General features: G+C 38.8%; 1 protein-coding gene across 2 annotated transcripts in view; it reads right to left on the bottom strand.

Annotated features, from left to right (window-relative positions):
- PRKCA (protein kinase C alpha) overlaps window positions 1-17,070 on the bottom strand; it is a 144,105-nt gene that overhangs the window by 26,519 nt on the left and 100,516 nt on the right. For both annotated transcript variants that reach the window (XM_059485595.1, XM_059485596.1), the window contains exons 6-8: window positions 12,664-12,820; window positions 12,436-12,570; window positions 11,602-11,698 (exon numbers count right to left, since the gene is read on the bottom strand). In XM_059485595.1, coding sequence (XP_059341578.1) covers window positions 11,602-11,698; window positions 12,436-12,570; window positions 12,664-12,820 — 389 coding nt within the window. The remainder of the gene's footprint in view (window positions 1-11,601; window positions 11,699-12,435; window positions 12,571-12,663; window positions 12,821-17,070) is intronic.

Genomic DNA, 17,070 nt, shown 5'->3' with positions numbered 1-17,070 from the left:
TCAAGGGGTTCACACATGGATTTCAGGCATTTCTTGGTGAATTTACACTGCAGCAACATTTCTCTGCAGCAAGGGGAACACTGAAGAGATATAAATAACCAAAAAGCTGTTTATCAGCACTCTGAGATTCATTTTCATGATGACAGTGTCACTATGGGGAATGGGATGTAATTAGTAAAAACCACAATATATCAAAATGAAAATGTGTTTTTCTTTCAATGGCTAAAATTTATTGAAAAAAGAGCTGGGAAAAAAAATCATAGCATTCCCATTGCTAGCAAAAAGGCATGGGGGCAAATGGGATGTTTCATAAAGATATAGATGAGGTGGGTGATAAAACTCTACCTGGGACTCAAATACCAACTATTTCATGTCTTTAGTTTACTTTTCCCCTCATTTCCTCTCCTCCTCCTCTTAAAATTATTTTGTATTTACCCTGTTAATTACTAATAGTAAATTTATTTAAAGGATTTGCCTGCAACAAAGATTTGTGCCATATGTGAACAGGATTAAAAATGCCTTTTGCAGGAAGCATGTCCAATCCAGGGGAACCCCACTCCTGAAGCCACCAAAGTGCAGGCTGAGCAAGCCCGAGGTGAGCAGAGCAGAACCTGCTTTTACACCTGCAATTATAAAATATTTTGATTAGAGGGATAATTCTCATCAGTTATCAAACTTGAATAAAGGGCCGTGGGAAAAATATTATCCTGAATTTTACTGAAATTATGGATTAAATTAATGGGTTTCTATTTTCTAAGGATATATATACACAAACATTGTGGATGATTTCCTTCTTTTCAGGCCTTTTGCAGGAGCCAGCTCAGCTCTGGGAGCTTTTCCCTGTTCTTTGCTGACCTCTTGTGGTTTCTCACTCTGAGGAGAAATTATTTCCTCAACCTCAACTTTACTTAGGATAAAGAAAAAAAGGGAATCTGAAAGGACAAGACAACAGTTTAATACATCATGGAGCTCCTCAACAGACCTTTTTTGTGGGTTTGTAACAACATTCGCTATTCAGCTATTTTCCTTAAACCTTTTTTGTCCTGCTGGATAGAAGTTAGAGCTGTGTGAAGTACCTGAACACATGATTTCTAAAATATTCCCAAATGTGCCAGGCACAAGGTGGAGGGAACCATATTCCAAGGAAGTCAAAGGACTATGAAAGACATTGGGAAAGGGATGGATCTATCCCCAGACAGGAATTCCAGGGGATATTGCCCTGGACAACAATGTCTGTCTGTGTGAGCTGTGAAATCCAGAGAGGGAAGAGTTTCCAGTTCCCCATTTGGCACTGTCAACATGTTTAATCTGTTTAATAATCCTGCAGCCACCTGAGTCCACTTTGTTTCCTGCCTTTATTGCCAAACACTCTCTCCCCTGCAACAGAGCAGTGCCTAACGAGATGAAATGTAATTAAAGAGGCTGCCTAGGAATAATATTCAAGAATTCTTGCAGAAGTATCCTGTGGTGGTGGTAATAAAAATCCCCAAAAGCAAACAGGATGCTACAACAGCAAACCCCTAAGTGTCAAAAGAAGAATTGCTTTTCTATATGCTCTTCCATTCTTTAATTATGAAAATTACCACTAGTTTTCAATAATAAAAAAACCTAGAGTGTGGAATTTGCTTTTAAGCATAAACCTTATTTCAATAAGGGAAAAAGAAAATTAAAATTCTGTTTGAAAAGAATTTTTAAGCATTTCAGTTCCCCCTGATCTTAGAGCAAATCCCTGCAATCAAATCCCACCAGCCATTCAAAGCTGCAGAGCAGGATTGATTTTAAAACCTTGGGATTCTGCATCCAAATCTTAATGTGCTCTGAAATTATTTATCTCTCTCACACACACAGATGAAGGTGTTTTCTGCATGATGTTGAAAAATAATCTGTTTAAACACACACTTTGCAGTGGGGCAAAGGCAGGACAGGTGTGAGGCCCTTCCCAGTGTCTGATTATTCCATACACAAGTATTCACAATATCTCCCATTTGCTGTGATATTATAAATTGATTTATTTACATTTACTCATTCCTAGCTCAGAATTGTTGTGTTACCCTCAGGAATGCTGCCCTTCCTCCTTCACTTGCTCCTGCTGCTTCCTTCCAGTTCCAGCCCTGCAAACCTGGGATGGAACCTCCCCAGCAGCCCCACACCAAGGGACTCCCACAGGCCCCTCCCAGAGATGCTCCTGGACCATGATCTCCAGGGCCATGGTCTCCTGAACCAGGATCTCAGGGCACAGGCATCTCCTGGACCATGATCTCCTGGGCCATGATGTCCTGGACCAGGATCTCCTGGACCATCATCTCCTGGCACAGGGATCTCCTGGACCATGATCTCCTGGCACAGGGATCTCCTGGACCATGATCTCCTGGCCATGATCTCATACACCATGATCTCCTGGATGAAGATCTCCCGGATGAAGATCTCCTGGATGAAGATCTCCTGGACCAGGATAACCCCAGGAATGCCCAGCTCAGGGCTCAGCCTCACTGCAGCAGCAGGGCAGGGGATTTGTGCTGATTTACTGAGAAAAGACAGAAAATAAAAACAAGAAAGCGTTTTCCCATGAAGAACCCTGAATTGCAGAGTGTCCCCAGAGAAACAGAATGCCAGCTTGCCCTGATGGAATTCATGTTTATAATCCACCAGGAATACACATGAATTTTGCCCGTGAAGCAGCAGCTGTGGGAAACCCTTCAATCCTTTTTTTGGGTGCACTCCTATGGTGGAAACATGAATTAACCAAGGACTTTTGTCAGCTTCTGTCAGTGCTCTTCAAGGCCTGGATTTTCCAATGAGGTGACAAAACTTCCTATTTCTGCCAGATGCATTTTATCAGGGTGACTTTTGCTCTGGTTTAAAAATGCATTTAAGCAGAGAAACTTCCAACTTCCCAGCAGAAAGCAAATTTCACCAATGAAACCACCAGGTGATTTCATTTTCAAAATGAAGAGTTGTAAAGGACTGAGGAAGGGCAGTTCTCTTCTGCTCAGGCTTTTCTGAGATAAAAAATCAAGGTTAAGGAAAGTGGTTAGTTTAATTTTTCTGGTTCAGTGTTAGAACATTTGTGAAAATCATGCATTAATAATATAAACAACTCTTTAAAAATAACATGTTTTTATATTAAGTTTTTAAGTCTTGAGTGATAAAGTGCTCCAGGTCAGCTTCAGTTGTAAAAATACTATTTGAAGATGATAATGGCTTCAATAATCTTAGATTCTTAGAACACAGTTTACAACACAGGAGCTTCAAATTTTAATCAAAATTGTAACTTCACCAATGTATGAGACAGAAAGTGTGGTTTGTGCCAGTGGCCTTTGCCCTAATAAAGCAAGATAATTTGTTAGAGACACATGCAAATAGAAACAAAACACATTTAAATTCTCAATGCTGAGATGCAACTTTATGGCAGTAACTCAGTGATGTGGGAATAGTGAAAGGAGCAAAATGAGAAATAAAGAGGTGAGTTGGTATTTCAGGTATCAGAGCATCTGTGCACATGGGTAATATCTCCTACAATATAACAGTAACATCCAGCAATAGATGTACTATGTTAAATCATAAAACATGCATGCTCTAAATTTATCTTTTTAAATATACAGTGACCATGAGCATTATTTCATCTGTGAAAGTTACTTCAAGTTCCATGAATGTCTTTCAAATTAAAGATGCACCTTTTTCCATTTTCCATGAGAAGGTGGCACTCATTTAACGAATTCCTCCAAAAAAAAGGCACAATGCACCTGCTCAGGTTTGATCACTCTATTTTTTTGTAGTAAATTCTAATTTGGGGATCATTTTATGACAAATTATGGAACAAATTGTGAATACTTCATATTTATTTTAAAAATAAAATTTAAAAAATTATACATAATATTTCATTAATATAAAATATCATTATTATGAAATATAATTATTATGAAATTGCAGTATTATGAAGCTCAGGTTTGATCACTCTTTTTATTTATTGTAGTAAAATTCTAATCTGGAGATCACTTTATGACAAATTATGGAACAAATTGTGAATACTTCATACTGATTTTTTAAAAAATAGATTTAAAAATATACACATCACAATATTTCATGAATATGAAATATCATTATTATGAAGTTCAGATTTGATAACTTTTTTTTTTGCAGCAAAATTCTAATCTGGGGATCACTTTATGACAAATTATGGAACAAACTGTGAATACTTCATACTGATTTTTAAAAAGAAATTTTAAAATACTTAGTAATATTTCATGAATATGAAATATTATTATGAAGTATTATATAGTATATTAAATCTCTATAGTATTATATATTTCATATATATTATTATATATATTTATGAAATATTATGAAGTATAATTTCAATTATTTACTGATATATACTCCAATTATTTATTGATAATTTAAATCATACTTCAATTTTTAATTTTTTTTTGTACCAATCAGAAAAGCTTCAAGTGGAAATAAAACAAGTGCATCCTTAAAAACCGGTGAGAATGAAATTAAACTGAATAAACTTCAGATGCTGGTAAAGGGGGTTGTGTGTAGGAGAACACCAAGGAGAAAACTACCTTGAAGAAGTGGATATTTACATGACAGTCCTGGAAGAGACAGGAGAGGGAGAAACACTGCGTGGTTAGTAAGAGGCTGGCACAGCACAGCACCCACAATTAGCAGCAGAAATAAACAAATACAGACACAGCAGCAGCAGCAATACAGAAATGGACACGTCTGTTAAGCACAGAAAAACCCAGGAGAAATCAAAGGGTGTTAATCACAGGCAGGGCTGTGCTGCTCCTCAGCTCACAAACACACAGCCCATGCATGGAACAGCCTCTGGCAAAGCCTCCAGCTGTGCACAGCTGGCCAGGGGCACTGGGGCTCCCAGCCCTGCACAGGGGGGACAGCACACAGGGATTTGGGATATTTGGCCTCGCCTTGTTTTGCAACACGCATTTCATTTTTATATAAGAGATGAGGAAATCCCTGCCATCAACGTGATATTTAAATTCTTCACCTCAAATCACATCCCAGTGAGAAAAGCCTTAAGGAATCAGCAAACTGAAAGCAGAGATTTGTGCCATCTAGTTAAGGAATTTCAAGTTCTCCAGTCTGAGTTGTGGTGAGTGGATGGGAAACCTCCAGACAACTGCATATGGGAATTCCCCCTGCCAAACTATAGTACAGAACAGATGGAGTCATCTAACAGCATCTCTATAATGCTGCAAACTATTCTCTAATGATTAAATATGCACAATTTAAAAATAGGAATGAGTGCCATGGCCAAAAAAAGCAGCTCTTCTTTTTATATCTCTTTATGCATAATGAGTGTGGATTGATGCGCCAGTGATATTTTGGCTGGTCATGATTTCAGTGTGGCTCAGTTTCTGTTACTTGAAAAGTAAATTTCATCCTGTCATTTGCAATTTGAAGTGTCAGCAATGTTATTGCTCTTTCCATGTCCCCTTTGCTGACCTGCCTGAAGCTTCAAAGTGGGAATGAATATTGGTTAGAGACAGATATGGAAGAGACCATATATTTTATTTATTAAAAAAAAAAAAAGAGTAAAGTAACTGCTCTGGGGCAGTGTAACAGCTCTGGGGCAAAGATGTAAAGTAATGTTTCCTTCCCAGCCCTTATAATACTTTACAGAGACCTGGAGAACTTAAGTCACAAACTGACAAAATCACAAGCTCCTGTACAGTTCATCTTGGGGGTTTTGTGGTTCTGTGTCTGTTTGTTTGTTTGGAGTGGATTTTCTGAATTTTTTTTTTTAATCTGAAAACAGATTAAATTAGTAAACTCCTGGGCTCTTAAGAAGCCACTGAAGTCCCTGGAGTATCTGCCACGGCCCTGGATATGCAACTGCAACATTTCTCCCCAGCCTCCAGCTCAGATAAAGACAGCTCTAGGATGTCCTGGCCACTATTAAAGGAACGAAATATAATGTCCTTTTAACCTAAAGTTTTTGTGAATATCAGAAAAATGCCAGATTAAGAAAGTTCTGGCCTTCTCCTTTCTAATGAAGCAGACAGAAATGGATTTTTAAAAATTTAGAGGAGTGGTAAAGAGCTAAGAAATGCAGGGTCTGCACTGAAACAATTTGAACTGATGTACTGATGGTCAGAGAAGAAATTATAAATAAAAGAAAGGTTTTTCAGCATTAGACTGTAACAGCAACAAAGCTCATCAGAGATGTAGTTCGTGCCTCGATCTCTGGGGACATTTCTGTCCTGTTTAACACCAGCTGTGCTGCCACAAGGAGAGGTCTGATGCTGTAAATCCATGAGCTGTGTGCACAGAAACACAGCCTGAGGCTCCTGGGCTGGAAATTCAGGCCTGCACAAGGATTAACACACAAGTTTGGTCGAACAAAGTGCTGCCTTGCACCCTGGAGGAGCTCAGGAGCAGAAATATCTCTGAGATCCTGCATCACTGGAGAGGCTCCAGGTATTTATCACTGAGCCTGATGGCCAAGCTCCACATCTGTCCTGTTATCATTCAAATCAGAAGGTATTTCAGAAGACATTTTCTTTAGGTTCACAATAATGAGAAGGCCTTTTAGAAGATATTTTCTTTGGGATCATAATGATAGCTCTGCTTGGAAGCACTGAGAGGTCACCAAAATGTCACCACCACTGGCCACTTGCAGTGCTCAGACACGAGATCCACCCTGCTCTCAGCTCTGCCTCCTCTCCTCCTTTCTGGGCTGCAAAAGGGAACTACATCAGCAATTCCATGGTCAAAGCAGCAGGAATCTCTCACACAAACAGGACTCAAAGCCAGGGATGTGGATGTTTGTCCCCTGCCAGGGTGCAGGCACAGTCCCTGTGGTGGGACAGCAGTCAGAGCTCTCAGAAATTAAGGGAAGGGTTTTGTTTCTGTCAAAGCCACCCAGAGAGCTACACTGAAGGAAACAATTAGAACAAAAGAACATATCTGACATGTGAAGAGTGTGCACCAGGAGGAGCATTGTGTGTCCTCCCAGAGAAGCTCCAAAATGAGAATTTTATAAGCAGAACCCCATTCCCTCAGAGCAATGTGCTGGGATCACTGCAATTGCCAGAGCTGGGTCTGGTGACTGAGCCTGCTCCCATCACCAACACACCCCGTGCTCAGTAAATGTGTCCATGGGTAAGGATTATGGCTGCTCTGTTCTTTGTTTAATTAAAAAAAATCCTTTATATGGGCCATAACAGCTGCTTTATTTTTAATAACATTTCCCAGTGCTGGTGATGTGGAAAGAAGGGGAGAGATCATAAAACAATTCACCAGCCTATTTTTAAATCAGTATTACTCTATTATTACTATAAGGTGATATTTAAGTATCAAGAAGTGCCTTACTAAGCATGAAAAATAAAAAGGGCTTGACCAAACTAAAATAATATACCACAACAGAAGTTTTAGAATTTGCACATTTCCCCCCCCAAATTCAGGAAAAAAAGAATGATGCCCTAAATGGAAAAGGCATCTTACAGCTCAAATCACAACCAGGTTGGGAAAAATACCAGAAGGTTGCATTATTTCAATATTCTGCTTTTTTCTTTGACTAGAAAAGTACTAGAAGAAGGAAATAAGTACAAAACCAAGAGGAGATGCTGCAGTTAGAAGATTTCCTAGTTTGGGTCCATGGAGGCACCTGGGACTGTTGGGAGTTCCCATGGCAACTTCAGCACGGACAATTATGGAGCAGCCACAATTATTCTGAATATGCCTGGTGAGAAGGGAGTTTCATTTTGAGATGGCCACAAATAATGCCATTCCACAGAGAAAATTCACAACTAAAGGTTAGAAGCAACTGAAAAATAGTGACAGATTTTATCCTGCCTCCACTTCCTACAGGAGTGTATTTTTATCTCTACATATTAATAATGATGTATCATATAAAAATCACTGAGGACAGATTTGATCACACTGCTAAATGAGCAGATAATAGATTTGTGAGTTTTAGTGAGAGGTGAGATCCAGAAAATATGTAGATTGAATACAATTTGTTGTGTAGAAAATACTGCATTGCACCTCTGCATAATATCCCTCAATTTCTACATACTGCACAGGCTCACAGAGATTATACATAGAGTATAATATAAAACTCCTTGCAATAAAATATGAAAGGTAAAAAAAGCACTATCCTCAATTCTTTTTTTTCCAAATTTGGTCCCATTTGTTGAGAGGATCCATTCTGGGCAAAGGTTGAGTGTTAATTTTTCATCTGATTCAGATGTGGAAGAAAGGACCATGAGGAAACTTCTCATGACAAATAGTTTTTAGCATTCAGTTACAAATATAAGTGAAGAGAAGGTTTGAATCTATTATTATTATTTACTTATTTCTCATCTTTAGAGTATTTTATAATTATTATATTATTTATTAAGATATATTATATTAAGATATATTATATTAAGATATATTATATTAAGATATATTATATTAAGATATATTATATTATATTATATTATATTATATTATATTATATTATATTATATTATATTATATTATATTATATTATATTTTGTATTATTTTGTTGTAGATTTACATTGAATAAATGACTTAGGAATAAGTGCTAGGAGGTTCAGTGAGCAAAGCAGCATTTCCATGAGATTTGTGTGGCTCAGAGCCACATTTCCACAAGAAATCTGGGCTGTGAAGGTGATGTGCAAAGAAGGATGTGGTGGTAGAGTGTAAATGGTTTGAGATCAATGAGAGCTTGAGGCCAAATCTTAAAAGTTGCCTGAAATATAGATGCAGGCAGATATATTCTTAAAATTCTGATTTAAATGGGAAGCAGCTTCTAAGTGGTCTTGGAGGTCCTCCTAACCACATTTCTAAACTTTATTTAAAAGGGCAAAGTCAATTTTCTGAACATCTTACCATTTTCAAGATCAGAAAGTACTTTCAGGAATTCTAAATTTACTTACTCTCTGGCCTTCTGTAAGCTGAAAATAATCTTACTCTTCCTTAATATGAAACAATGAAATCCTAATCCTAAAGTTTCTCTGCTCTTGTGTAGATTAGGTTTGTACACAGCCCTTTACTCTGAAGGCCACCATTATTTATTTTAAGTATTAGATGTAAGTAATGCAATAATTTTGTGGAAATTGTTGTCATTTTGTACTCCAAGTTAAATCAGTGTGGCTTGGCTACCAATCACATGGTCACATATTAAAAAATAGATCAAGCACTGCAAGTGCAGCCTGGATTGGGAAGAACTCTGGAGTTTCTCCTTCCACAAACTGATAGATGGGAAGGTGGCACAGTGAGACCCCTTGGTCTATCTGTATTTTTTATCTCCTGACAAATTCACTCCCCCAGGAAAGTGACAGTCAAGACCTGCAATCTTCTTCCTGTAAGGCTCCAAAGCTGATTTTAGAACAGTGGAAATATTTATTTAGATGATGTCAGTAAGTCACAAATAGCAGCATTTTTCTCAGTGCTGTCTACTTGTTCCTTATTACAGGACACCTAAAATAAGATGCCTGTGCAAGGCAGGATATAAATGATAACAGAAATAAAGCAAAAGATGATCAGAGTCAGCACCACTTCTGTGCCATACCAGAATAGCTAATAAGTGAAATACCACCATTCAGACATCTGTGCTGTGAATTCTCAGAATCCACCACAGTGATGCCCCTTGGAACCAAGGAATAATATTCCATGAGGGTTCTCCTTCCCTCTGCTCCTTCTTATCATGACAAACTTTGAGATAAGGAAAGAGGGTGAAGCCAAACCCTCCAGCCATGTAACATCACATTACACCAGCCCTGGCCTCTGACAGTTCCAGGGTTTGTTCAGCTACCAATAATCTCATTTATCATCACTTTTAGAACTGTTCATTGTCCAGCTTGGGAAATTACAATTATTGGAGACACTGTGTGCCTGCTGAAGAGCCATTGCCTTCCCTGGATTAATTCAGCCACTCAAACAGCACCAAACAGACTGGCCCAGAACAGGGAGAGCCTCAAATACACAGTGCTGGGGCTGAACTAATTAGACTTTGAGACAGACTAATTATTTCTGAGACAGAGCTGCCCCTTGGTGAGACTGCTGTCTCTGAGACCAGGTCCAGTAGTTTTACATCAATCCTCACAGGATTTCTACTCCACCTCATTGCAGGACATGGTTAATCCTGACTGTTCTTCCTGCAACCAAAGTATTTACAGCAGGATTAAAATCAACCTCAGAGACTAAATTCAATATACAAACACACTGCATGTAATACCTGACATTTTTAACTGGACAATTTTAGTGACTTGGCTCTGTGCTGTCTCTGACCTGAGAAAAAAACAGGTAAATTTTTTTATATCACCAATATATAAATATCCACCCAATTCCAGACTCTGCATTATGCACAGAAACACGGACAGAAATAGTTTTGAAGCTATTCTTTCTAGGGAGGATAAAAACCAAAAATGATCTTGAATAGCAAATGACCTAGTGCAGCAAAATGAAATCACACTGGTCAGATCACGACTGTAAAGAAAGGAAAATGGAATGGAGGCTCAAATACTTCTCAAATGTGTAACAAAAATCATAGTTCATGCTGCAGACATGGGAGCTCATCCAAATGGGTTCAGAAGAAATTGGAGCACCTTTTCTCTTTCCTTCTTGCAAGTTGAACATGTGTCGTTTTTCCTCACTTTCGTGGGTTAACCCATCTTTTATAATAACAATGGAGAATTCTGCCTGATGGTGAACATAGAAAATTGCCATTTCAGGTTGAAAGGAACAGGCAGGTTTGTTTATGCACAACAGGTACATTCATTATGTCTGGATAAACAGCGTGGCTAAGGTTGGAAAGTGCAGCCTGGAATATTTCCAGCTCGTGGCTGTGTGAGCTGGGAGAGCAGGCAGGGAGAGGAGCAAACCCTCCCACCCCAGGCCATACCTGGGCTCCTGGGCTCAGGGGCCAGCAAATATTTTGCTGTGATTCTGGCTGTGGTTGTCAGAAGAGGCAGATAACAAAAAAACTCCTTTGTGTGGCACACGGGACCACCCTTGCGGCTACCAGCTTCTCCAGCTGGCACCACAGGAGGCAAGACACTGCAAAAAGCATCCCTTTTCTCTGGATTTTCTTATTTGTTCATACCCAGCAATATCTTAAAAAAATCAACATCCTTCCCCACACTACAGAGATCAGAGTTTCACATAAAAACCTTCTGCAAAGACTTTAAAGCTCCAAAGTGTGAACATTGAAAGTATTTTCTTAAAACACCCCAAGTTACAAAGTGAAACATTCAAAGTATTAAAGTATCACTGTTTCTGAGATTTCATTTGTCAAATAATGCAGATATCAGTGATAGTGGCTGGCAGATTTTGCAGCAATTGTTAAAAGACATTGAAATTATTACATATACTTGACATAACATATTTTAAAATACCAACTTCTAAGTGTCATAGCAGAGAAGCTGAAATGTCAGGAAAATGATGGCATGTCTGAATTAAACCATTTGGTCCAATCTTCAAGAAAACCACAGACACTCAGAGCTGTCACAGGGACAGAAATAGGAGCACTCTAACATATGTATCATTTACACAGATTTTTTTTTTGCAGTGAAGTGAAGAATAAATGCAATATTTAGTTGCACACATCTGTGTTTAATCCTCACCTCAAACTTCTGTCGGAGCTCTGCATTTCCATCTTCATCAGCATCTGGAATTGGAACATTGTAGTATTCACCCTCTTCTTGATTCAGCAGCTTGTACCTGTGACAGATTTCAGAAAAAAATGGTGACTTTATGTTTTTTTCCTGATAGATTTAAAAATCTGATTTTGTTGTTTGTGTGTGGTTTGTATCAATGTCACAGGTATGCAAAGAACTGATCTCAAAGACTTGAAGCAAACTCAGAAATAGAAGATATTTTACCTGAAATCAGATCTTTCATCCCAAGCTATCTGTCAAGGCAGTTTAATGGACAAGGAAATTCTTCCCACTCATGCTGGGATTTGATGGGAGACTCCAACCCTTTGTCTCCAGTGCTTCCATAGCCCTACACAACTGCCTTTGAAGAAATGTCCTTTTTGAGAAATGATGAGTCCTACCCTCTCCTGGCAGGTAATGAGGTGGCATTTTATGAGATCAGTTTCCATGTGCTTTGAATTTGCAGAGCTATATATAACATGATACACCAAGTATTGAACACATCATATTGGAGATAAAAATAAAATTTGTATCACAAGACTGTGTTCACAGAATTGAGTTTGCAGCAGCTCCTGGCTCCAGCAGAAGTTTCAGGAACACCATAAAAGAAAAGGAATTGTTTTATTATCCCCCTTTGATATATATAGCCTGTGTTTCCTAGGTTTAGTTGCACTTCAGTGAATTTATAGCCTGAAACACAGCAAAAAGCTCAAATGAAAGGTAGATCACATTGAAAAAAGAGAGGACAAGTTTAAAACTTTTGGTGATATATTCTCTCCTTCTCTTTTCAGAAACTCTTACCATCCACTGGCTGGCATTTTCATAAGCTCTGACACCCCAAAAGAGAGTGACCCCATGAAATCATTCCTGGTGGTTCGATCCCAATCCCAGACCTCCACGGATAACCGGCGATCTTTGTCTGTAGGTTTTAATTTACTAAAAAAGGAGAGAAATGGAGGAGCTGTCAACAACAAAATAAACAATGAAATGCATCCAAAGACCCCCAGGAAATCAGGGTGTTGAACTCACAACGTGAATGACTCATTCCAGTCTGGATTCAGGGTAGAACGGATGGTTTTTGTTTTTTGTTTGCTTTCATTCTTAGGATCTGGGATGAGCTTCAGTTTGACATAAGGATCTGAAAGTCCATTTGGATCCATGGGAATGAGGTTTTTTGCTTCTCTCACTGTCAATATAAAACACAGGATTACACATCACTGTAAAAAAGAAATTACATGTCAGGCCAGAGCTATTGAGGCAGGTTGACAAATAAATAAGATGTGAAACCCACCTGTCAGACTTGGCATGGGAGAAACTACTTGTTTAAAGAAAGGTTGTACTGAGTGATATTTATAAGAATAGCAGGGAGCAATGACAGGAGAGAAGAGTGATTCACAAGCAACACACAGCTCCCAGGCAGCTCTCCCTGCAGTGCAATGATTAAATACCCAAATCCATCACTAATTTTTCTGAGCAGGTACCAACTCTGTGCTTTTGTTCCCTCATCACTCTCAGGTTATACAACCACAGATTAGGAGGCAAATACTGTAAGAGGCAGAGGCAGATCACAGGGGATTGCAGGGGATCAGGTGTTTGACACAAGCCTTTTTGGAAGGTTCCTAGCACCACCCTTCCCACAGATTCATGGCTCATTAGTTGTCAGATGGAATCCTTGGGGAGCATTGTCATGACAGCAACCAAAGGAAAAGTGCAGGGAACACAAGTGCAGCTCCAGCTTCACAAAAATCCTAACGCAGCTTTTTATTTTGACAATGCCAAAGGCAGAAACAAGGTGAGTTAATTCATCTTGAGCGGTTCCTGATCCCCAGGGAGAGAGGGAACACTCAGGAACTGCAGCTGGGGAGTGCAGGGAGCCCCAAAGGGTGAGCACAGCCAGCACTGCCCTCCCTCTGGCAAACTGAGCAGCATTACACATCCTGCGATGCCAGGAGCCAGCACATCCCTCTGGCTGTTCTGAGCAGCCCAGAGCCCTGGCCCAGAGCCCCAAATGCCCCTGTGGTTTTGATTATGACCTGTGGAGCAAGTTACCAACCTTAGATGAAGATCTGCAAGCCATGACAAATAAAGTAGAATGACAGTGAATTTATCACAAGGTGAAAAAGTAGATTTTGGGATTTTTTAGAATGGAGGTTCAGGGGGCAAGATGGAGGGATCTGGGCATGTCCAGCCTTTCTCCCTCTTCTTCTTCTTGGCCTCCATCTTCTGCTGTGATGGTGGCACTTACAGACTGGTTTAGACACAGATGATGGAGATTGGGAATTAATTGTAAACATTGTACATGTAGTTTTTAGTATAAACACGTAACACCACCCTGGGAGCAGACAGCGTGCCTGGAACTGTCCTGCTGGAAGGACCTCAGCAGGGCAGGAGAAAGGATTTTATAGATAATTTACAATAAACAACCTTAACACCAAGAAATGAAGAGCCCTGACTCCTTCAAGTGCCAGGATGGAAAAGAGACTTTCTAACTTTTCTCAGGGTCACTCTGACCAGCTAGAGCTCCCAACACTGGAAGAGGAATTCTGGAGAATAAAAGGTGAATTTCCCTCATGCTGCGAAACCCAATCCCAGCTGATGAACTGGGACCAGGCTGGGATGGGGAATTTGGAGCTCACAGCCGAGCATCTCAAAACTTGGGGCTTGTTTGGGACAGAAAAGAGCTTCCTCCAGGAATTCCCTTGTGACAGGCAGAGTTTTAGGTTAGAACTGGCTCTGAAGGAAGATTGCAAGAAGCTTTGGGGTGCCATGGCTCCTAAGGGAGGAAAGAACTCACTGGAGAGATTGTCCAGGGCTGGCACTGCCCTCAGCCACTGCTTTCATTCAGGAAGTCTTCCTAAAACTTACCTGCCTAACTGAACAAATCTGAAGGGAAATTTAGGAAAGATAAACCATTAAGCTACTTAGTATTTTTTGATGAAAAGTGGATTTCCTACAGAAATCTGTAATTTAGAGCCACTTAAAAGTCAGTCAGAGCTAATTAAAAAGAAAAAAGGTGTCAGGATCTTCAGCAACAAATATTTACTGTTTGCTCAAGACGTCCTCCTTTTCCCCCAGATTTAAATGGCATTTTTATACTACAACCCCAAAATTCTGGACCTTCCCAGCATTTCAATTTGTTCTTTCCCAGCATGGAGGTTAAAAGGCATCCAAACAACAGAGATATTTTATATTTTATATATACAATATATATTTTATATATAATATATATATATTATCTATATATATATCTTATATATTTTACATATATAATTTCAGATATAAATTTTATATAAATTTATATAAATTTTATAAATAAATTTATATTAATGTTATATATAAAATGTATATTTTTAATCTATTATTTATATTTTATATATAGAATAAGAGGACTACAGGAATGTGAGCTACTGCTTTGGAAGATTCTACTTTGTCAAGATAATTCTCATGCAGAACAGATACTCTGATGTAAATTAATTAATGAAATTAGATCATGGCTGGAAATGAATCACATTAACTTGACCCAACAGTTGATACTGATTAAGTTTCTTAAATTTCTGGTTTTAAAAGGAGAGACAGAAATGCTTATGGGCTAAAATTTTAGAATAAAGTGTAATTCTATTCACTATGTGCATTCCTCAAAGAATTATATCAGGAAAAATTCACTGTGTGTTAAAAGAACAGAACAGAACCATGCAGTTTTCTTACAGAACATTTCATTTGTACTTTTCTACAATCCATGTGTAAAGCTGACAGGGTTTTGCAGCTGGGGAAATGATTCCTTTCAGGCCAGAGAAATTGTCCCCACTCTCATTTACTCTGAGTTTGCCCTCTGGGGTCTTCACACCTGTGGTCAGCTGGAAAAACATTTATTTTCAACCCATTTAAAAAAAACCAAAACACCCAATTTTTAAAATTCAGTGCACTGAAAAGAATCTTCAAATACTTCCAAGGAATAACACTGAGATTAAAGAACTTATTTTAGCTCAGTATTTACAATCCCAAAGGGACTAAGAACCATGAAGCAAGTGAAGGATGAAGTGACAGCTTTCAGTGCAAGCTGCTTTCTCTCATCCTATATTTGGGTTTATTACTGCTTTTTTAGTGGGGTTTTTTTTCAGTGTTCTTCTGGTTTTTGTGACTGCACTGCCAGGTTTGGCACAGCAGATACTACTTCAAAATCCACTTTTTGATTTTTATTTCTAAAATAAAAAAAATATGGCTGCACTTTGCCGTAAGTGAGGAGCAGAACTCTCCATGTGTTCTAAAAATACATTAGTAACTTTTCTGCTAAAATTCTCTAAACAAAATTGCTTAATTTTACCATCTCCAGAATGAGCTTTTATGTTTAAATTTTCCCTGCAGAGGCCCAGCATGAATCAGGCAGAATTTGGAGGGATGGACTGGGTGGATGTGGAGGCTCTGCCAAGGACAGATCCCTGGTCAAAGCCACCCCTGCCCAGCCCTGAGAAAAGCTGCAAATCAAAATCAGCTCTGGCAGCATGTGTAAAACTGCTGCTTTCTCCTGCAGCAAACATAGAAAATAGAAAAAAAAAACCACCCCAAAAAACTCTAAATGCAAGAAAGAGAAGCTCAAAGATTAATTGGGAAGAAAAATGCAACACGTACTAAAAGCAGGCTGCTAACGAAGTCATTATCTCACTCCCTGGTTTAAGATTTCTGGCCCATTTGTACTTTTGTCTGCATAATTAATACCCTCAGACATCTTTTTCCAACTGACTTAGCACTTCTTTTCCTGAGGAAACAGAGTGATGATACTTGTGCTAAATAGTGCTTATCAAGAATTAGCATGAAGTGGTTCATCTCTTCAGCGTGCCCTATTTTTAACAGGACAGATCAGGTCTCTCTTGCAGAATTGACATGAGAAGAGATTCCCCTCCCCACCAAAGGCAATATTTCTTGTGTGTGGCTAAGAAAGTTAAATGAAAAATAACTCCACCAAAATAAATCAATGTACAGCAGCTGAATTCTGCTCTAATTGTAACCATGGCAAGCAATCTCATCCTGCTTGGTAATTTTTGGTTAATTAAACTCTACACTGTGACAGAGATGTTACTCTAAATTAGAGAAGGTTGAAGAGAGTTGCAGTTCAGCCTCACTTTAGGTAAAACCTGAAATACTGCATGTCAGTTTTCTGCCATAAATATTAGGGATGATAACAATCTCTGAGGAAAGCCAGCAGGAAAATTCATGAACACTTTGTTCAGACTGGATTCTTAATGGGACTGAGAAAGCCCACAGATAAAAAGACAACAAAGAGAAGCATGGATTGATGGCTCCAACAAATCCAGTCTTGCTCAGGTTTTCTTCTAAAACCCAGAAAAAATTGTCAACTTGCATTATAGACAAAATGTGCATTTTTCCTCCTCCTTGTTAATGGAGATCAAAAATAAATATTCAGTGGAAAATTCAGATTAT

Source organism: Ammospiza nelsoni, chromosome 19, assembly GCF_027579445.1.
Source record: "Ammospiza nelsoni isolate bAmmNel1 chromosome 19, bAmmNel1.pri, whole genome shotgun sequence".
Taxonomy (NCBI): domain Eukaryota; kingdom Metazoa; phylum Chordata; class Aves; order Passeriformes; family Passerellidae; genus Ammospiza; species Ammospiza nelsoni.
Note: the sequence above shows the minus strand (reverse complement) of the source record. Positions and strands in the feature narration are given on the sequence as shown.